Source organism: Pelodiscus sinensis, chromosome 7 (genome assembly GCF_052426305.1).
Source record: "Pelodiscus sinensis isolate ZL-2025 chromosome 7, ASM5242630v1, whole genome shotgun sequence".
Lineage (NCBI taxonomy): Eukaryota > Metazoa > Chordata > Testudines > Trionychidae > Pelodiscus > Pelodiscus sinensis.
The window spans coordinates 77,070,756-77,093,925 of record NC_143058.1 but is presented as its reverse complement, the minus strand read 5'-3'; the positions used below and the strand labels follow the sequence as shown (position 1 = coordinate 77,093,925).

Below are 23,170 nucleotides of genomic sequence, written 5' to 3'. Positions count from 1 at the left end.
CGTATTAGTTGAGTTTCCTTAAATCTAAAATGGGCCTCTATCTGCCAGTATTCTTTTGTGTTAGGAAGTATGTTGAATAGAAAGACTTCCTTGAAAAGCCATTGGCACTTGCTCTATTGCTCCTATTTGTAGAAAGTGTTGGACCTCCTGTTAGAGAAGAATCTCGTGAGAGGAGCTTCCAAAGGGGGGGCATGTGAAGGAGCAATGGGTAGGGGGAATGGAGATAAAGGGGACGGCGTAGCCCACTTCTATGAGCTCTAGCACCCTCAAACTGATGTTATTTGTGCTCATTGATGTAGAAAGGGCTGAAGATGGTGGGTGAACTGAAGATATGTAGTTGATGCTGTCACAATAGTAAGGGTTTCTCTCTTGCTCACAAACCTTCAAATTTGTTGTTTGCATGATGAAGGTTGGGACGTCCTGGGCTGCTGCTGACATTGTAGTCTGTGCTCCTGTGGCCTATGTTTCTACCTGAAGACGTATCGGGGTTGTTGTCTCTATGGCTCTCCTGGTCTAAGATATTGTTATATCTGAGTCTCTTATTTGGTGGTGACTTGACTAGAGTTCTCAATGTCATCTGGGAATCCTTCATAACATAAAATTCATCTAATTTTGCTGCAAAAAGCTTGATCTTATCAAATGGGAGGTCCTCCACTTTTTGCTGCAGCTCCCTAGGTACACCGAATGAAGCCAAAAGACTCTGCGCATGACAATGGCTGTTGTGGTGGTGTGGGCTGCAGTGTCTGCCACATCCATTGCAGATTGTAAAGTGGTGTGGGCAATGGTGTGTCCATCTTGCATAATATTATGGAGCAGTGGTCTTTTCTGCTCCAAGAGAAACTGGGAAAGCTCTTGCAGCTTAGAATAGTTGGTGTCGTCATAGTTAGCAAGCATGGTGGCATAGTTGGTGGCTCTTAGTTGCAGTGTTGCCGATAAGTACACTTTTTTACCCAGGATGTCTACTCTTTTATGGGCCTTATCCTGGGGAGTGGACCTCAAACTAGGCTGCCTCAATCTGTGACTGACGGAGTACACTACCAGGGAGTTAGGTGGATGTGAGAAAAGAAAGCCTATTCCTTTGGGTGTGACAAAATATTTACAGTCACCTCTTTTGTTGGTGGGTGTTATTGATACTGGAGTCTGCCAGATATTATCATCATGATCCACTATGGCCTCATCCATCAGGAGCACAATTCTGGAAGAGGTGGGAGGTTGTAATGAAGTCTGCAGTGTTTCTCTTGCACCTCCTGCAGGTCGCGTTCCTGTGCCAGAATCACCCTCTTAAACAGATCCTGAAATTGTTTTGTATTGTCTGATGATGGCTTCGTCAGGCGATGAGGAAGAATTGTGAAGTGGGGATCTCTCCTCTCCCTTGGAGTCCTCTTCCTCTGAGTGTGGACAATCTGTAATGTCGTGTCCCTTTAGAGCGGAAGCACTGTCTGGAAGGGGACTGTGGTGGCCCAAGAGCGGATTTACCCCTGTGTCAGGGCCCTGCTAAATCTGGAATGAGCAGCACCAGCACTACAAATCGCCCCTTTGCAGCTGACACGCTTTTGACCAAGGTCCATAGCTTGGTGCAGTCCTCAAGCATCTCAACAGGGCTTGGAAGCTCGAGATGTGGCTTGCTGGTGGCAGGTTGAAGACCTTATGAGGCACAATCCCTGGTAGCAATGGCAGAATCCGGACTGGTATTCACTACAATCCCAGTGCTACTCAAGAGACAGGTCACCCGTTCAGTGGCACCACTGCCCACACTGGCATTGTTCGCCTGCACAGGCTTCCCCAAAGCAAATTTCAGAAGAGCACTATGGATATTCTCACTCTCACTTGGGGTCTCATCACTGGTCATCCACTACTTAGTACTGTTCACCAATCCATGTTTGGCACAGATCTGCTGATAGATGTTGGTCACTAAATGCTCCTATCTGTCAGTCAGGTCCACCGTGACCAGGTACTAGCAATGCCAACACCAAAAGGAGCCTCCGCTCACCATTTTCCTGGTCAAAGGACAGCAACCACTCTGCTAACTATGCCTCAGTGTCCTGCTCCTTACATGCAGCACAGGCTTGAGTAAAAAGGTGCAGACAACTACATCAGTGCAACAGATGGGGTTGCAATCAGTGCCGTGCTCTGAGTACCCCTGCCCCACCCATGAGGATTTCCCCAGCTTGCCCTTTTTCTTTTGTGGGGCCAGGGATCTGCCTTTCCCCACCTTTCTAGACTTTTTGATTCCATAAGGAAGGCTCTCCGTTTTGTTTCTTGGCTTGAAGGACTTAGAAATTCAGCACTTATCATAAATATGTGCTTCTGTCAAGCACCATATGCAGCTATCATGAGAATTGCTAATAGGCATAGGCCTCCTGCAACCTGGAGGCTGAGACATGACCCATCCCAAGGCAATGTCCCGAAGGGACTTCACAAGTTTCTACTCAATGTCAATAAGAAGCACAAATGAGGGAATCTATTTACTGAAAATAGATAATTAACACTGAAGAGTAATGAGAAGCAACAGTGTGAGATATAGCAGCACAGTTCCAAGCATCATCACTGGTGGCAAGAAGGAACTGAAGGTGGGAGACACCAACAGCGCTCTATATATTGCAGCATGCACATACCACTCAGAGAGTGTCAGAGCCAGTTCCCTGATGAGGGAAAAATCTTCTGGCATCAGGGCATGTGGCGAGCACATACACATAAGTTGAATAGACATGAGAAAGTACTTAAAAACAGATCTTGTCAAATTAACTTCCTTTTTAAAAAAAAAAAAAGATTTCAACTTTGATAAGGTAATAGTGTTGATGACAGACATTAACACTTCTGCAGGACATCTGGGCTTAAAGTGCAGCAAGGGAGGTTTAGATTGGACATTAGGAAAAAATTCCTAACTGTCAGGGTGGTCAAATATTGGAATAAATTGCCAAGGGAGGTGGTGGAATCTCCCTCTCTGGAGATATTTAAGAACAGGTTAGATAGACATCTGTCAGGGATGGTGTAGGTGGAGCTTGGTCCTGCCTTGAGGGCGGGGGCTGGACTCGATGACCTCTTGAGGTCCCTTCCAGTCCTATTATTCTATGATTCTATGATTCTATGATCTGATTTGATACTACATGACATTTTGAACAAGAAACTGAAGAGATACCAAATTAACATGTCACACTGAATGATAAGTCTCAAAACATAGATGTAAACAGGAAATCATCAATAAGTGCATGTGTCTCTAAGGCTAAGCTTGCCATTTCAGCCAGACTGACCATTCCCTCAATGACCTTAAAACATGCATATTGCTTCAAAGAGACTTTAACTCCAGACTTCAACAAGCAGCTTCAGAATTGTCATTCATGCTTAAATTTGACACTTTATGTATGGGTTTAAACAAAGACTCTAATTATCTCACCCATTACAAAGATAGCTTCCTCAATTATCACCCCTATGTCATTACCTCACAGACACTAACCTTTCCCCCCACCCCCACTCTGTTCTAAAATTTGATTTGTCAATTTCACATGCGTTCATTTTTTTGATTGTATCACTTTGGTATATATGGTCGGGCCGATTTTCTTCCACATATTGATCTGAGGAAGTGGGTTTGGCCTACGAAAGCTCATCACCTAATATACCATCTTGTTAGTCTTTAAAGTGTCTTTAGTTCTGTCTTTGTTTCAGCTAGACCAGACTAACACGGCTGCATCTCTATCACTATTCTGGGAGCACGGAAGGCAGGGAGCCTGCCTGAGGGACCTGCTGGGCTGCTGGCTGGGAGCCACCAAGGTAAGATAGAGCCTGCCTGGCCAAAGCCTGCCTCTGGCATCTCAGCACCTCACTTCCCCCAATGCTCTGCCCTCCTCATGCACCCCTGCGCCCAAGGTCACAACCCTAACTCTCTGCATCCCTGCTACTGCATCCCTACCCCCTCCCAGACACTACACCACCTCCTGCACCCCCACATCCCAGGTCACAACCCAAATCCCCACACACCTCCTCCAGATCAAAGTCTCTTCTGCATCCATACCCCCTCCCAGTCCCTGCACCCCCTCTTACATTCATCCTCCAGGTCAGAATCCTCTTCTGCACCCACACACCCTTCCTGGATGCTCTACTCCCTCCTGTACCCCAATGCCCTGCCCCACGTCACAAACCCTTCCTTTACCCAAACTCCCTCCCAGACCCCCCATCTCCTTCTGCACTCCAATCCCCTACCCCAAGTTCCCTTCTGCCCTCAACCACCCCATGAAAAGTGCTTTGAAGAGGTGCTTTGAGAGAGAGTGATTTGGGACGCAGACAGCTTCAATTTTTGAGCTTTGGTCCTCTTACACTATGGCTCATAACAGTTCTGAGATGGTGGGTATTGTGTAGCTGATAGGTATATCTTCTTTTCTTCCCTGAAATGTATATTTATAGGGAGAGTAATGTGGTCCAGGAATTCAGGATGTGGAGAGAAGAATTTGTCTTCTCCACAAAAGGGCCTTCAAACTGGAAGTCATCTGCACCTCTTTAGGCAATTCAGAAAGGTGTAGTAGTCAAGATGCCTGCCTCAGTACTATTGTCATTAAAACTAAACAGGCTGATCTGTCAGCTAAATACAGTGTTATCTTTAGCACCAAGCTTGTTATTAATGGATTCTAAGGATGGCCTGAAATTGCTATTTTTGTATCTCCAATAATGTTCCAGAAATGCTATGAATTTCCCATAATTAATACAATCGTATTAGGTATTTTGCAATTCTAGCAATTATGTCACTGGCAAATAATCCATCCTGCCAAACTCGATTGTATGGGGCACAGTTGGCATTGTGTTGCTTGCTTCACGTATTAATTACATCCACTTCAATGGAGTTAGGTGGCAGGTGTTGAAACAGAAGTCTGCCACGTTGAGGGACATGCGGTTTTAGGGGTTTTTTGGTCATAGTTTGTTTGGGGTTTTTTTTTGCTCTGTTGCCGGTTGGTGTGATGGAGTCACCTGTTGGACAACTTTGGTAGAATCTAGAATCACTTCATTAGTTGGGAGGACAATTCTGGATGAGGAGAAGTTGTGCAGAATATCCCCCAACCTGGGATGTGTATCCTGTAGGGGAATCTGCCACTCTATTGACAAAATCCAGAAAGTTCTTAAAATCACCACCTAGTGATGGGGTAAGGGCAGAAGCCTCATCTAGTTGAGATAAAGAAGTTTCCTGGAGAGACAGATTCCTCTTCAAGCCCTTCTTCCTGCTCTGAAAAAGCTTCTTCCGCCAATGGCTCAGGGGCTCTGGACAGCCAGGCTGTGGGAGACCATCTGGTGTATCCTCTCTGAGAGACACCAGATGGGATCGCCATGTATGTGCATATTGCCCAGGGATTGCAATAAAGTAATGGGGGGCAGATATGGATGAGAGGGTTACCCCAGGGGTCCCATTCCACGATTAGGGGTTGGCTCGATGGAACTGGGGAGGGTCTTTGTATAGTAACAATGGACCATGACTTCCTCCTGGCCGCTGTCAGACTTGTCATTGGGTAGAGGCAGCACTAACTAGGGTATTGGTGGTATACGGCCTGGGGCCAAGAGCAATTCCGGGTTTCTGGTTGTGCTCGGTACTAGGGCCCTGGTACTGCATAATGGGGATTGTGGTTTTCCCTAATCATCAGGTCTCCAGCCCCCGACTGGAGCCTGCGCTGCTGCACATTTCAGGTCAGTGCATCGGGGAAGCGAGAGCCCGGCACGCAGTGTTCCCTCACACCATAAGAGCCAGTGGGGGCAGTGGCAGCCCCAGCAGCAGTAAGGCGGCGGCCAGAGCCCCGAGCTTGGCGTGTGCAAGGACGAGTTTTCTGGCTCCCAAGCCTGCCCGGCTGTGCAAGGGGAGCAGCTGCTGCTGCAGCAGCACCTGCAGGCACCAGGTGTCCTCTTTTTTGAAAATTCAGATAACATAACCCTGCTTAAACAAGTACATGCTGCTTGTTTCTTCTGAAACTGAAGTGCTTGAAAAGACACGTACCTACGGGCACAGGTACCACTAAAAAAAAAAAAAAAAAAAAAAAAACTGCCTGTAAACCAGGTCAGCAGAAATTTGCAAAATTGTTCCCTTCTAAACATCTCCATTCTACAGAACACTGAGGCACAAATCAAGCCCTCCTACTGACCTGCAGGAGGATCAAAGTTAAAGTGAAAACTCCACAGTTTTGAGGGTACATAACGTGCTAGTGTGGGGAATAGATGGGTAGAGTTTGTGGCCCCACATGGTAGGCAGAGTAAATGATTTATTCAACCCATAGGTAACCTGAGATTTGGGGAAATCTCTCAATACACTCCACAACATTTGTTGAGAGACCTCATATTCCTATACTACTCCCCATGCCTCACCTTTCTTATTTAATCTTCTCAACTGGCAGGGCACTGACATTTTGATAAATCTCTCTTACTTGGCACAATTAATGAAAGAAGTAACATTTAAATGTCAGCTGATCTAGTTTCTTCAATATCTCCTTGAGGAAAAGAAGAAATAAGAGCTGAATTCTTCATAAATGTGATACATCTTGCTTAATCCAATGGCAAGATTTATTGTGCATTTCATTACACTGCCTATTTATAAGCATGAATTTTCCAGGCAGAAAAAAAAGAGAGAGATAACTTCACATGCATATCTTACTGCCCAAATATCAAAGCTATTTGCATTAACAATGTGGCTATTTGGCTGGTTGAGTGTGGCTAGATCGCTATAGCAGTAGCTACTATAGTGTCTACTGCTTCAGAAATGGCTGGGACACCACAGCTCTACGCTGTATCCTACTAGCCTCAGCCTGTTTCTTTAATCTAGGGATGTTAACTTGTAGATGACTACAAAATCAACTGATAAACCTGGGTTTATCGTTTAATCCCGTCAACTACACAAACTCCCCCACCCTGACACAGAGGTTCCTCATGAGCACCAGATTCCATGGAGCCACCTCCTTCCCTTCCACCCCCACACCACTGCCTCTGATGGAGAGGCAGCAGGGCGTAGGAGACAGGTGGGAGCTGGTACACGCAGGGAGCTGTCTTCAAGCCGGCTGTCTGAACGTATTGGCCCCCGCAGAGCCACCTGGCCTCTCCATGCTGCTGCTTCTCTATCAGAGGCAGCAGCATGGGGGAGGGAGGGAGGTGGGAGCTGACACGCGTGGGGAGCCAACTTTTAAGTTGGCTCCCCATGTGTGCCCTCTCTGCGGAGCTGCCTCCCACAGAGGTGGGGGAGCAGATAGGAACCAATGCTCATGGGGAGCTGGCAACACTGACTTCATCTGCTTCTTCTTCCCTGTGCTGCTGCCTCTAATATCAGAGGCAGCACAAGGGGGAGGGGAGGAGGGAAGCTTGCCCACTACTCCAGGTTCCAGCCCAGGGACCCTAAGGCAGTGGCAAGTGGCAGCGTTTCCTCCACTCCCAGTCTTGCAGCCTTTCCCTGGGCCACTTCCCCAAATGATCCCTCTAGTACCGTATCCCTAGTACCTGAGCAATCTTTCCTTCTCCTCCACAGCACCTATCACACTGAGAGAACAAAGGGCTGGGAGTGTATCTCTTCACTCTCTGTCCTTGACCTTCTTCTGCCTTTCCCGAGAAGCCTTATAAGAACTAGGGGTCACCAAATGAAATTAATAGGTGGCAGGTTTAAAACAAAAAAAAGAAGTTTTTCTTCACTCAGTGCACAGTCAACCTGTAGAACTCCTTGCCAGAGGATGTGGTGAAGACAGCATTCAAAAAAGAGCTAGATAGATTCATGGAGGTTAGGTTAATCAATCGCTATTAGCTAGGATGGGTAGGAGTGGTGTCCCTAGCCCAGTGTTTCTTAAACTTTTTAAGACCGAGGAACAACAAACAATCATTTTTTTATGAGGAACACCGAGGATCTTTTGTTGAAAAAAAAGGGGGGGGATTGAAGGAGAAGTTATTGAGCAAAAAAAGGGGGGGGGATCATGTGATGATTACCTGTTATGTTCCCTTCCTTTGGGGCATCTGGCATTGGCCACTTTCAGCAGACAGGATATTGGGCTAGCTGGACCTTTGGTCTGACCCAGTACTGCTGTTCTTATGCAAGCCTTTTAAACTGGCCCTAGAAGGTTTTAATTGGCTGCAGGTGCCCTGATTAGTCTGCTGCTTCAAGCAAGTTCTTAATTGGCCACAGATGCCTGCATGCCTTGATTACATGGGTCTGTCACAGTGTGTATATATCATAGAATCATAGAAAACTAGAACTGGAAGGGACCTCGAGAGGTCATCAAGTCCAGTTCCCTGCCCTCATAGCAGGACCAAGCACCATCTAGACCATCCCTGACAGGTGTCTATCTAACCTACTCTTAAATATCTTCAGAGATGGAGATTCCACAACCTCCCTGGGCAACTTATCCCAGTGTTTAACCACCCTGACAGTTGTGACGTGTTTTTTTATTTATATATATATATATATATATATATATATATATATACACACACACATATATATATATATATATATATGTGTGTGTGTGTATAGACAACACAAACACACATATGAACACCAATAATACCTACTATATCATTAATATAAATATTAGTTTGTTAATGTTTGTAAAGTACTTTGACTACTTAAAGTTCTGTCTAAAATGCGAGATATTATTATTATTATTAACTGTTATGAGCCGCATTGTATCTTTTAGCATAGCAAGGGGTAGTACCAGGAGATAGTGCCTCAGATACACTTTTCAGAAGCACGTCATGCCATTCCTCTCTTGCTCTGTGGGAAGAATTTCTGCAGTCCTTAAAAAGGATGTAATTTATTTTCCCTATTACACACAGCTACCTTATCTTGCCCCCACCAGGGGTATAGATCCTCTTTCCACACTCAGAAATCTGAGCCAGAGTGAGATAACTCAGATACAATGCAATACAAAATGTTAGACAGAGATAGACCAACCTCTGAATCAAATCACAAGGAAGATTACCACTGAATCAATATCCTTACCATTTTATGGTCATTGACAATCATGAGCTCCAGATATTTCATTTCTTCAAATATACCACGAGATGCCTGTTGGATTTAAAAATACATTGTGAGAAATGACAGTGATGGTAAGTTTTAAAAATAACTCTGCAGCTGGTCTAGCTATCTAGTAGCAGTGGGAGAGCCAAGTTTGTATAGCTCACCAGCTTAAACAGTACTACTCACATAAATGTTACTTGATGTGAGTAAGTTTGCCAGAGTTGAAAAATCTCTTCAACTAATGTAAATTAACATAGCCCTATTAACTTCAGTGGAGTTACATGGATTTACATCAGCTTAGGATCTGGACCATATCATTTAGAATAAATTCAGATCCAACCTCTTTTTCCAATGTTTACAGAAAAGGCTATTGTTGCCATACAATTTAGCATTTAGAAAGACCCTGAAAACAACTTTAGAATCCCTTGGCAATATTTAATAGATATAGGGAAAAGTGATTTTTTAAAATAGATAGGGTTTGAAGTCCCAAATATTGTGCTGTATGATCCCAGAACAAAGCTGATCTCACAGAGACAAATTAGTACGAAGTAATATTAATGAAAGCTAAAAATAGCCACAAACATAGTCATTCACATATAAGTAAACATAATGAAATGCAGACTAAACTACAGGTTGAACCTCTCTCAGCTTGGACTAACTGGTCTGGCACCATGGATGTTGCTGGTGGAGACCAGGTGGAGGTTCAGAATTACACATCACTCCTGAATAGGACTACTCTAAAGTTGTTGTGTGAAGCAGAAGGAAGCTGACAAGCAGGACTTAACTACAGATCATCACAGCTCAACATTAGGATGGGATAGAAATTGACTGTTGAAGGTATGAGTCAAGCTCAAGAAATTCTTGTCCAAGAAATTGTAAGACTTGATGGCCAATTGAAAAAGAACTGGAAAAGACACAGGGAAAACATGTTTGTTGTAGGATGGTTGCTGACATTATCGGTAATGATCAGTCTATTTTCACTGCGAACCTAGAAGTAGGTTGCAGTAACACTCCTGAATGTAAAAATATATACTGAACATAATCACATACATAAAGAACATAAAAGAGAACCTCCAAAAATGAAACAAGTTTTGTGGCACCAAATAAAATAGTGGAACTACACACCACGGTGATAGTGGGGGAAAATCTCAACTTGCTATGTGATATTCAAACACATACAAATGAAGTTACTAAGATGGCTTTGGATAAGTTCTGAACAGTGGATCCCCATCATTAGCCCTCTGCAGGGAATCCCAAAAACCTATGCAAATTGGACAAACTGCTTTGTTAACTTATAAAATAAATGAAGTGTCACCATTCACATTCCAGACCTAATTAAAACAATACAGAGTCATACATGAGGACTTGGTCTATGGACCAAAGTATTATTAAATGTGTCTACCATGTGCAAGCATGTGAAGGAGTTTGTCCAACTCCAATACTAACCCCATCCCTTACCACTCTACTCATTGACACTACTCCTCCAATGGAGTGTCCCTCATACAGCTGTGGCCCACCTCAGGAATATTTTACATCCTACTGGGGGGTATATGGCAGAAAAAGTGGGATAGGTACATGTGCCACTGAAGCTTGATTGTGCCAGCATGACTGTGCCAATGAAATACCCCAAACAATGCACACATTGGTTCAATTTGCAAATTGAAACACAAGCACAATAATGAAAGGGTTTTCAAAATACTCTGCAAAATCAAAGAGAAAAAAAGAGTTCTAATGGAAATTGTATGGAGTGGCTCTAGCCCTGACATATCCATCTGGAATTCTTCAGACACTGAAATCCTCAATTTAAAAGTCAACAATATTGTTAATGGAATAGAAAGATCAATGAAAACAAGAGGAGGTATTAGGTATCACTTTGGATAACATCCAGCTACTTATCCAAGGATTTAGTCACCAAAATATTACCATTTTGTTAATTATTGCCAGCCTAGACAATAATGATATTTAATTGGCAGCTGCTTGCGAGGACAAGGTAATCAAATTAATTAGAAAATCTGCTGCACCTTCAATTACAAAATTGGTCACAAATGTCTAGTATTTGCACAGCCAACTTGAAACAAATACAGGGCAAGGAGTAAATCGCATTGCTCCAATAATTTCACAATTTGCCAAATTTAATGAAGTATCAAAACTGAATCATGATGATATTAAAACCATATACCTCAAGATGGCTGTTCCAAGATGGACACAAGAACCAATCACAATCCCGCATATAATGTGGGAACTTTGGTAAGGAATACATACAGCATTCTCTCACTACATGTTTAGTTACTGAAGTGGGCTTGGAAATTAATCAAGTTTGTTGCTCAAGGATGGTGGCTATGCAAGTGTTAAGCCACAATTGATATCAACAACACAAAAAGAGGCTGGGCTCAACTGGTACAAAAGAAACTAGCTACTGAGGTGGATTGAATACAAGATGCGGTGTGAGTGTTGGAATATTCCAAGTACCCTATACCAGGAAACATATGACCTGCGAGTGACACAGAATTCTGTGTGCCAGTTATGGGTACAATCCAAATAGGAGCCCATGCTTTTTGGCTAACATGCAGTGCTAGCACTGTCACTGAAACAATAATTCCTCCTTGACACCTGCATAATGTGTTAATTGAACTCTTTCCACTAGTGGAACAATTACAGTTATATATACATGATTTGGTAACTACAAAATAAAGAAGCTTTGGTACCCATACTCCAACTTATCCAACAAGGGAACAGAAAGTGTAAAAAACCTGGTGAGCAAGTCCAGATGATATAACTTTTCATCCAGTAGTCAGAACCCTAAGAGTACTCTTAAAAGGAATTCAGGCAATAACAGTTATTGCTTTACTTGGAATGGTATTTTGCATCAACAAACCAAAAAAGCCAAAATACAATTTAGTGTAAAGAAAGGAATGGAAGGAGCTATTAGCACTGCCATGTTACAGCTCACTCCCAACAAGACTCCACGTATCTATTATGGTCCCAGACCTAACATTCACAGGACCACCATAAGGGACTAAAAACAATAGAAAAATAAAATCTGTCCATCAGTTGTATGAGGGAATGTGCTGACTAAGGAACAGATGGGGCACGAATGCGAGGATTGTAAAGAAAGGTAAAGTAAACACGTAAGTGTTTAGTCCACTAGGTCACATTCAATCCAAACATTATGCTTCTCTGGGATGATGAGTAAACAGCTTCCTCATAAAAGACAAAAGTGTAGTAAGATGAGGGCCTGAAAGAGAAGTTCATATTTCACAGGCCTGATGTGAGGCCTGAGGCCTAGGCAAGAATGATCAAGGCTTTGCTGACAAAAAGCAAAGCTAAGCTGTGAGCAAGAGGCAGGCCCTGCTCATCTAACTTGGGAAGAACAGGGCTGATATCACAGAAACACTCATACCTAAGAGGTACTATGCACTGGCCAAACACATTCTAGAGGGATGGTAATGGAACACCTTGTTAAGAAACATCTTAGTACCAACACACTCCCCAAAGATAACATGGACATACTGACCCAGGTTGAGGCCAGGGTCCAGGTTTAGACCAGGGTCTAAAATGACAGCATGATGGATAGGAATGTTTTGATCAAACCACCATGTACAAGATAATGGATGGTATGTAGGTAAAGTTGGAGGGTGGTAACTTAATATGTTAGGAGTGATGTGTAACTGGTTTGTAAGGAGGTTGCCCTTGTCCAGCCTAGGGGGTAGTGGGAAATCCTATCACTGACTGAGCTGATTTTATTGGCAGGGGGTACTCATGTACTAGCAAAACTGTCGACATCTGAGCTAGGGAGCTAGAGGCAGTGTCTCATCTGACAACAAATCTGACCTGGTGCCTTCATCTTGTATCTGATTTTTGTGGTCTTCGAAGTGTGTTCTTGGAGTCTTCTGTGCTGGGTACTTGCACAGAGCCAGTGCAACACACAGGGGGAGTACACACACACAGTCAAACAGTTATCATCAGTGACTGCAGCAAGATATCTGTCAGGACACCACAATGGTGACTTCAGACCATAATAATTTTGGATCACACATTTGTTACTTGTGCTTTTGGACATGCTATTTAATTAGTCATGTGATCACAGATTAGGGCTTCTATATAGTAATCAGACTTCAACCAGGGCTGTACTCTGTCCACAGTATTGTCAGACCTTACTAACCATTAAAATTTTAATCACACTTTCACTATCAAATTTTGGTTCAAATGGTACATGGTATTATTGTCACAGTAATGGTATTATAATATTTATATATTATACCTATTTTACTCCGAACATTTAGGTGCAAATATAATGCCATCATTTGGTTGAACACAGTACTGCATTATAAAAATAAGAGTCATATATTTTAAATTTTGTTTCAAACCTTCAAAAGGTTTTGTTTGCTAAGAAGCTATGCTCACTTTTAATTAAAGAATTTAGAAGTTTATGCAGCACTGCAGAGCTTAGTCTAAACACACTTACACTCACAGCCCTCTTTCTTCTCCTTTTCCTCAGCCACTGTAACTCAGACAGGAAGGACCACTCAGAATTTGATTCTGCCTCTGAAGAAAATAAAACAGAACTCAAACATTTATGAAGAAAAACAGAGTTTAAATCCTTGCAAACATGGAAACTGTTTACAGTGATATAGGTATATGTGTGTACATTGTAATTGAAGATAGAAAAATTAAAAAGTTTAGTGAAATCCAAAGAGCATTCAATAAAACATTTTAGAAATCACTGTAATGTCGATAACCTATCCAGGGGGAAATGGACTGTGACCATCTAATTCATGCATATTCCTTTAAAGGTGAACTGCAGTGTAGTCATCAAAATCTGCAACTTTTAAGGATTGCACATCAGTAACAATATGTGAACAGATTTAAAATAACAATTCAACATGCACTAAAAAGGAACAAAGAGGCTAAGACCTGACCATACAATGTGGCATTTTCTCTTTCATTTGTTAATGACAATCATAAAATAATAGCAGCTGGTTAAAGTTTTAATTATTAAAAATAGCAGCTGATTAAAGTTCTTCTGTCAGACGAACCTAAACACAGGTGATAAGTGATAACATTTTAGTTCAATTTTAACATTTCTGAAATAAACTCAGTATTTACATTACATTTAAATTACATTTGTAATTGTATTTACATTACAACTACAATTATTTCCGTTACTGAAAATAAAATGGAGCTTCCACTAATCGTAACTCTGGTCATCTGAAGAAGTGGGCTGTGCCCACGAAAGCTCATGATACCATCTACATGTTTTTCTTAGTCTACAAAGTGCTACCAGACCATTTGCTTGCTGTTTTTTTCTGAAAATATAATGTAATCAGTTGTGACAGATCCAGACCAGTTATCTGCCATTCACAGGTAGAGGGAATACATGGAGCTTGGATGAACAGCTTTCTCTTTCCTGAGTAAAAAAAACAAAAGTCTAAGCCTAAGTCCAGCATAATCAGGCAGACACCTGGGGTCAATAAGAACTTGCTAGAAGCCACAGGCTAATTAGACAGCTGTAACCAATTAAAGCCTTTGGTGCTGCTTTAAAAGGTCTCCCCCAGGCAAAGACATGGAGAGGAAGGGAATGAACAAAGGACAGGAAGGCCTGTTGGTGTGAGCTGAGGAATGATGAGCAGATACCAAAGGAAATTTACTAGGAGGGATTGTTTGAGGAAGTGGCCCAGGAAAAGCTGCTAAATTAAAAATAGCAGTAACCCTTCCTCTTGCCACTGCCTTAGGTTCCCTGGGCTGGAACCTGGAGTAGTGGGTGGGCCCAGGTTCTCCCTAACCTCCCCATGACATCTCAAAATCTGCCTTGAGAAGGGAGATCAGGATTCCAGAGGGGATTTTACCCCAAACTTAGGAACTAGCCTGTGATAAGTATGGCTCAGTAGGCTGTGGCTCCTGTCTCCAGTAAAGAGAAAGAGGCTGTGTGGAGGGCCACAGTGAGCATCTGAGGCTAACACTAATTGCCAGTATTAGAAGACCCATGGGGAATAGCTGGAACTTTGCCACACAATACATACCAACATTCTTCATCTGCTTTGAAGTTTGTGTTCCTAAAGTCCTCTGGATGACATGTGGCCTGCCTGTGCTTTTCTAAAACAAAAAGAATGTACAAAAACATTTTCTTATTAACAATGCCAAATGAAATGAAAGATTGACATTTTATCTGTTCTTTCCTTTAAAATGAAATAGCAATATCCACTGACATAAATGTAACTTCTTTAGATTGTTGCTAATTAAATTTTATCAGGATAACTCCTAAGCATTGGATTCTTGGAACATTAATCTGAACAGAAAAGCTTGCATTGTTCAGAACGATGTACTGGTCTGTTGTAGAAGGCCTTATTTAGAGAACTCTCTTCCAGAACAGGTTACAGACTCCCAATTAACAATGCTGTATCCTTCTCCAGGGCCAGAAGAGGTAACACAAGTCTCTCACTGGGTCTGGTGGTCAGGCTTCTTGCCTCTTTATTCTAACCCTGCCTCAGCAACCAATTGTCTGTGTGGTGAATAACTTGCCCTCTTTGGCTTGGTTTCCTAATCTAGTACATGGTCCAATAGTACAAAAACACTATGGCTAAGTCTAGACTGGCATGATTTTGCGGAAATACTTTTAACGGAAAAGTTTTTCCATTAAAAGTATTTCCGCAAAAGCGCGTCTAGATTGGCAAGGATGTTTTTGCGCAAAATGTGCTTTAGTGCAAAAGCATCCGTGGCCAGTCTAGATGCGATTTTGCGCAAGAAAGCCCCGATCGCCATTTTAACCATCGGGGCTTTTTTGCGCAAAACAATTCTTCCCTGTCTACACTGGCCCTCTTAAGCAAGTATTCTTGTGCAAGAGGGCTTTTTCCTGAGCGGGGGCGTGAAAGTATTTGCACAAGAAGCACTGATTTTGTACTTTACAAAGTCAGTGGTCTTGCGCAAATTCAAGTGGCCAGTGTAGACAGCTGGCAAGTTTTTGCGCAAAAGCAAAATCTTGCCAGTCTAGACGAACCCTATAATTAAAGAGACTCACAAGTTAAATAAAGCAGGCTCAGAATGTAAAAAAGGTATTTGAGTAAATATATTTCTAAACCCTGATGGCTCATTTCCATATTGAAAGTGGAAATAAGATTAGAAAATTTAAGTTTAAATATAGAATTAAAAATAAATCTTTAATCATTCTGATTTGCAAGCCACTAGTCAGAAATGACATTTATGCAGTCCCGTGACAAACAAAATCCAACATATTACAAATTATGAACTTACTGCACTGTGGGTCAGATCCATTGGTTCTATGAAGTAAACATAGGTGCTATCTTCAAACATGCCACTGGAACATTAGAAAGCAAAAGGAAGAAATGTAGGACCGATACAAGTACTAAGGAATACTTTTAATCCAACCTATGGTCTTTGGTAAACAAATCCAATTGTACCATTTAAAACTAGTGAAGAAACCATCATAAGTCTGATTTTTGTTTATTTCTGATCTCGTTTTAATCAGCTACCTTGATTAATATATGTCTAGGTATTTACAATCTGCAAGTGTCTTGCTAAACAGAACCAACAATTTCTAGCATCACTCGTGCTTAGAAACAAATTAATAGTAGTGGTCAAAGCAAGATTTACAGAAGACAGGCTCTGTACAGTACAAACTTCCCCACGTTGTCTTTCCAAGACAACTCATTCCTGACTTAGAACATTTCTGTTATTCCAGTCCTGAACATGGCTTGAGGAAGAAACTGCAGAACACTGAAGAACTAAAGGGAACAAGGAAAAAAAATCCTAAAAAGATAAAGAAGTCATCAACCAAAAGCTAAAATCTATAGACAGGGAGGAGGGTAAAAATCAGTTTAAAAACTGCAATGCCAATCCAACTCCATAGCTGAGCATGGCCAGCAAGGAGTTGATAGAGGGTATTCGAGGGGAGTGACTGAAGCATTATTTTTTAAACAAGATTGTATTTCAGGATGCCAACAATCTTTGACAGTTTCAAGAATTTTAGTCTAGCTCACTCTAAGAGATGAAACCCAAAGCACAGGAATCCAAGCGTAGCAAGCAATCTCTTTGCAAGAATGAAGATTTGAACTCACTTAAGTCCATTACATGTTGAAAGGGCAGCCCTGGAGTTCTGGACACCTCTGATGTACCCATGGTAGTAGCAGTGCTCTCCACCCTAAAGATATTAAAGAAATAATTAAATGATAATTTAACATATTTACTTAGATTAAAAATGGCTCCTACATACCAGGTGAAGAAATTTCAAGGAAAGAGTCTGTTACATTAACAACCACTGAGTATCCTCATCACGAATAAGGGGGAAATACGCTGTCTAGAAAAAAGCAAATAACTTACTAATATATGTCTTGCAACTATAGAAAAGGTTGATCTTTTCCTTACTTACAGTCACAATGTCATTAATTATTTTGTTTCTTTAAAGAGAAGTTCTCCTCAAAAACGATTCTTTAGATGTGGAATTATGGGGATTCAAGTTTATTATTTCTCAGAGGGGGTCAGATCAAAACCATTGACATTAGAAGTTTTTTTGGGAGGGGGTTAACATTATCCCACATACGCTTTGTCTGGAAAGTCAAACTTAAGATGGTCTTGCTAAAAATAATCTAGAATGAAACTTTGTATAACTGGGACTTTACTTAAACAATATAGCTGTTCATGAATGGCTAATGAAGAAAGTCCAGCTTAGAAATTCAGAACAGTATTGTCTCCACTATACAAGCTGAAAAACACTAGTAAAAACTTGATTTTTACCACATTTTTAAAATGTGATAGTAAATACAAACAAAAAGCAGATAATTTTGAGATGATGCTGTTTTTACTTATCAATAGACAGTTCTGAGATATTAGATAAAATATATTAGTAAAAAGCCACGAGTCCATTGGTCGCGTACTACAAAGCCCGTTGAATCTCTCTTAGGGGCCACAGAAGTCAATATCTGTACTCCTGCTTTTCCCCAGGAGTAACACTATTCCCAACGGGGGGGGGGGGGGGGGGCAAAGCAGAGCAAAGCAGAGCCAAGCCGTGTCAGCTGGCCGCTGCTCCGCGGCTTGGCTCTGCTTTGCCTTGCTTTGCCCCCCCCGTCCCTCCTCCCATCCCCCTGGTCTGCAGACCAGGGGGACGGGGGGGGCAAAGCAGAGCTAAGCCGCGGAGCACGCGGGCAGCGGACAGCCCAGACGCGTCTGGGCTGTCAGCTGACCGCGCACTCCGCGGCTTGGCTCTGCTTTGCCTCCCTCCTCCCCTCCGTCCCCTTGGTCTGCAGACCAGGGGGACAGGAGTGGACGGGGGGGCAAAGCAGAGCCAAGCCGCGGAGCACGTGGGCAGCGGACAGCCCTGTCCGCTGCCTGCGTGTTCTGCCGCTTTGCTTCCTCTCCCTGGTCTGCTGGAGACCAGGGAGAGGAAGGGCCCCGTTCGTAACTGCGGATCCGACATAAGTCGGATCCGCGTAACTCGGGGACTGCCTGTATTGGTATAGAAGGATACAGCTTACTCAGGAAGGACAGGTGAGGGAAAAAAGGGAGGAGGTGTTGTTTTATATATTAAAAATGTACACGCTTGGACTGAGGTGGAGATGGACGTATTGAGAGTCTCTGGGTTAGGCTAAAAGGGGTTAAAAACAAGGGTGATGTCATGCTAGGGATCTACTATAGGCCACCTACCCAGGCGGAAGAGGTGAATGAGGCTTTTTTTAAACAACTAACAAAATCATCCAAAGCGCAGGATTTGGTGGTAATAGGGGACTTCAACTGTCCAGATATATGTTGGGAAACTAACACAGCAGGGCACAGACTAGCCAATAACTTCCTGGACTGCACTGAAGACAACTTTTTATTTCAGAGGCTTTCAAGGCTTCTCTGATTAACACTGCCCTTTGCACTGCTGTCCAGCTGCTTGAACTCTCTGGCTAGGAGTTCTCCTTCAACCTTCCACCTAGCCAAAAAAAGTTTCCCTCTTGTTCTCACACAGGTTGTGAAGCTCACAGCAAGCCACCATCATGAAGAGGATGCTGCATTCACTGAGGTCCAGGTGAGTAAGAAGACTCCTGAACCTCCACCCTTTAAATGTCAAAACGCACATTCTACCACCATTCTGCCCCTATGTTGAACTCCTTCTTGCTGGAGGACTCCAGACTGCCCATGTACGGCTTCATGAGCCACTGGAGCAAGGGACAGGCTGGGTCACACAGGATCACAATGGGCATTTCCACCTCTCCAACTCAGATGTTCCAATCAGTGAAAAAAGTTCCACCGTGCATCTTTCAGAAGAGGCAGGACTTCCAAAAGATGCAGGCATCATGCACCTTTCCTGACCATCCCACATTGAAATCAGTGAAGCAGCCCTTGTGATCCACAAGCACCTGCAGCACCATGGAGAAGTGCTCCTTCCAGTTGCTGTACTCTGAAGCATGGTGTTCAGGGGCCAGGATGAGGATGTGTGTGCCATCTATGGTGCCCCCACAGTTAGGGAAGCCCATGGCGGCAAAGCCCTCCACGATGTTGTCTACATTCCTCAAAGTCAGAACTCTCTACAGCAGAATGTTGTTGATGGCCTTGGCTATTTCTATAACAGAAGTCCCAGCTGTAGACTTCCCCACCCTGAACTGGTTCCCAACTGACCAGTACTTATCTGGCATGGCAAGCTCTCATAGGGCAATTGCCATACGCTTCTCCATGATCAGAGCAGGTCTCATGCAAGTATTCTGGCACCTTAGGGCAAGGGAAAGTCATTCATACAGTTCAAAGAACATGGCCTTCCACATGTGGAAGTTCTGCAGCCTAAGCTGATTGTCCCATCTCTGCATGACAATGAGGTCCCACCAATCTAAGGTCATCTCCCAACACCAGAACCAGCATTGCACTATGTCTACCAGATTGACTAACAGTTGTGCTAGTATGAGCACCAGAGCTTGCCTGAGCAGGGCCTCCGTGCCACACCGAGCTTCATCCTTATCCTCTTCCTGGCGGAGCAACATACGTAAATTCTCAAACTACAGTGCCATGTGGCGCACCATGACATCCATGAGCACACACTGTGTCCCCTTTATCTTGTGCAAGACAAGAGGGACTAGAGAAATGCCTTATGGGTACGGTGACCATATTTTCTGAACCAAAAATGGGGACACAATAGCTATGCCCTGACACCACTAGCCACGCCCCATAACACCGCTAGTTTCTTATGTTAGTTTATCAAACTTTATTTTAAATAAAGTAAAATATTAATTTATGTCCAATACAAAAGGTTTCAATGTTTTCTTTATTTATGGCAGGGGTAGGGAACCTTTTTTGAGTTGTGGGCCATTGACCCACAGAAAAAAACAGCTGGGGACCACACAAGTGAGAAGCAAAAAAATTCCTCCAAAAACCCCCAGCCCTCCCTGATGTGGTCCTCAGTTGAGACACCTCGCTCAGCTGGTGCTCTAGTCTCAAGGGGTGAGGGCAAGGGACAAGGAAGACTGAGGTTCAGGGCTTTTCATAGGCAAGATTTACTTTTCTGGGGTTCTGTAATTAGTGGATTTTATGGACCCCCTTAGGCTCTGAGGTAGGGACAAAAATGAGGGGCTCAGTGTGTAGGACAGGGCTGCCAGCGACTGAGATAGGAATGGGGTGCAGGATATGGGAGGGTGGTGGGATGCAGAAGTGGGAGAGGTTGCGAGGTCTGGTTGGGAGGCAGAGTGCAGAAACAGACTGGGAGTAGCATGGTTTGCCAGGTGGAGGGAGCGGGAACAAGGAAAGGTGCAGCGTGTGGCCAGCAGGGAGCGTGCAGGAACAGCAGTGGATGCAGGAGCAGGGGGAGGGTATGTGTCTGGTGAGGGGGTAGGGTGCAGGAGCAAGCTGAGGTTAGGGTGTCTGGCCAAGAGAGAGGGTGTCTTGCCAGGAGGGAGAGTGCAGGAGCAAGGGAAGGTATAGGAGCAAGCGGGGGGTGCAGGGTCTTGGCAGGGGGAGGGGAGTGAGTTAGGGAGTTTGGGACATGGGGGTCTGGCATGAGGGGACACTTACCTGGCTTTGGACCCCTTACAGTGGGGAAAGCTTCTGGATTACGCGCTGCCATTCCCCCAGCAAGGTGGGAAGGGAGTTTAGGGCCCCCCCCCTTCCCCACACGCAGCAGGGAGCCCGCACAGCCATGAGGTTGTAGCACCACCTCCAGCTTCCTACTCTGAGGGTGCATGGAGTGAGGGGAGAGAAGGGCAAGAAAGCACCAACCACCCCAGATCCGGCTTACGGTGGCAGAGCGAGCAGCTCCATGTACTGCCATTCCCCCAGCAGGGTGGGGAGGAGTGGGGAGAGAGTGGCAGTGCATGGAGCACACCTGCAAAGTCCCAGCATGCCTCAGCTGGGCTCTGCACAGCCCCTGCGGAGCTCAGGCAACAGCTGCAAGGCACCGAGGTCTGAGACTGGCTCCTTGGCACGTTTTGCCTTGGACCTCCTCTCCCTCTGGCAGCAGCAGCAGCCGCTGTTACAAAGAACAAGCAGCCAGCTGCACATTTGGAGGAGGAGGCTGTGCAGCCAGACCAGGATCCCACACAGTACAGGCAATCCCGTGGGGCAGGGAGAGAGCCATGCAGCGTGTGGTGGTGGGGAGGAGGCGGCCTTGACCTCCCCCACTGTAACTTCAGACCATTGCTCCTTGATGGGGACAGCGGGACACAGTATTTAAATTCGGGACAGTACCGGAAAATCTGAGACACACAGTCAGCGTACTTATGGGACACATCCAATATGAGCCCCTCTAACCGCCCGCTTCCAAGTTTTGGACCCAGCGGACACCAGAAGCATAGCCCATACTGCCGAGCTATCCACAATGCCTCACTCTGAGTCAACAGCAGGCTCCATAATATGACGCAGAGACACAAGAGCTGTGTCTACACTGGGCCACTTATTCCGGAAAAGCAGCCACTTTTCCGGAATAAGCTGCGAGCTGTCTACACTGGCCGCTTACTTTTCTGGAAAAGCACTGATGATCTACTGTAAAATTGTCAGTGTTTTTCCGGAAAAACTATGCTGCTGCCGTTCGGGCAAAAGTCCTTTTCCGGAAAAACTGTTCCAGAAAAGGGCCAGTGTAGACAGCACAGTAGTCTTTTCAGCAAAAAAGCCCCAATCGCGAAAATGACGATCGGGGCTTTTTTCCGGAAAAGTGCGTCTACACTGGCCACAGATGCTTTTCCGGAAAAAGTTCCGTTTTAAGCATTTCCGGAAAAGGGTGCCAGTGTAGACGTAGCCAAGGAGAAACATTAGGTTCTTGCCCATACTGAGGACACAGACCTTCGACTTCTCAAAATTGGGTGTCCATAAATCAACCATAGTAGATTCAACCTTATCTAGTAGTGTAGATGTGCCCTTAGTGAATAACAAAATTACTAATATCTAAATGTGAGTCATTTTATTGATGGGACTGCTAGAGGCTTAAGAGACTATTCATTGTGAACAAGGATAGCAGAATTGTGTTTCATGTGAATAATTCAATTCAGTAAACAAGTATAGTGCATTTACTTTTTATTATTAGAAGGCTGGCGGCAAGAGCAAACCTAGAAACCATTCAGTCCTTATATTCTTAAGTTGAAAGCATGAGTCTCAATTTAAACTTTTACAGAGTGAACATTTAGGAAAATAGCTGAAAAATTTAGAAGAGAAAGAGCTGAGGAATTTAGAAGCTTTCAATGCCAGATCCTTAGCTAGTGCACATCAATATAATTCCACTGAAGTCAATGGACCCATGCTGATTTATATCAATTAAAGTCCCAGACTTTAATATGCATCAACAATGCTAGCTAAAATCAAAGTAAAAAAACTGCTTGCAATAGTTTTATCGAGAAAAGTGTAAATACAGTTCGATCATGCTTCTTCCTCCAATTGTTCTAACCTACCATGTACCCTAAGGAATCATCTTGCATGTAATGTTTTTTACTGAACTATAAATACCAGCATCAATTTCATGTTGTATCTTGTTTATTTTAAGAAATGTTCTGTTCAGAATCTAGAACGGGTATAGCACAACCTTTTCTTATGAACAATTTAGTTCATGTACTCTTAACATAATTAAGTAAGTCACTACTGTTATACAACAGTTACCCATACACAGTGCTTTTTTTATTTAAAAAAAAAAAAAAAAAAAAAAAAAAAAAAGGTGCCGGTACTCCAGATGCAAAGTTGTTGAGCTCTGACTGAAGTTGCTGGTACTGCGTCTGGAGGTGCCGGTACTGCATGCCAGGCCAGTACCAT

The 23,170-nt window shown here is 43.6% G+C and overlaps 1 protein-coding gene across 4 annotated transcripts in view; it reads right to left on the bottom strand.

Moving 5' to 3' along the window:
* ADAM23 (ADAM metallopeptidase domain 23) overlaps window positions 1-23,170 on the bottom strand; it is a 179,360-nt gene that overhangs the window by 102,403 nt on the left and 53,787 nt on the right. For all 4 annotated transcript variants that reach the window (XM_075934339.2, XM_075934341.2, XM_075934344.2 and 1 more), the window contains exons 5-9: window positions 17,032-17,114; window positions 16,208-16,271; window positions 14,980-15,052; window positions 13,425-13,504; window positions 8,942-9,007 (exon numbers count right to left, since the gene is read on the bottom strand). In XM_075934339.2, the coding sequence (XP_075790454.1) occupies window positions 8,942-9,007; window positions 13,425-13,504; window positions 14,980-15,052; window positions 16,208-16,271; window positions 17,032-17,114 (366 nt within the window). The remainder of the gene's footprint in view (window positions 1-8,941; window positions 9,008-13,424; window positions 13,505-14,979; window positions 15,053-16,207; window positions 16,272-17,031; window positions 17,115-23,170) is intronic.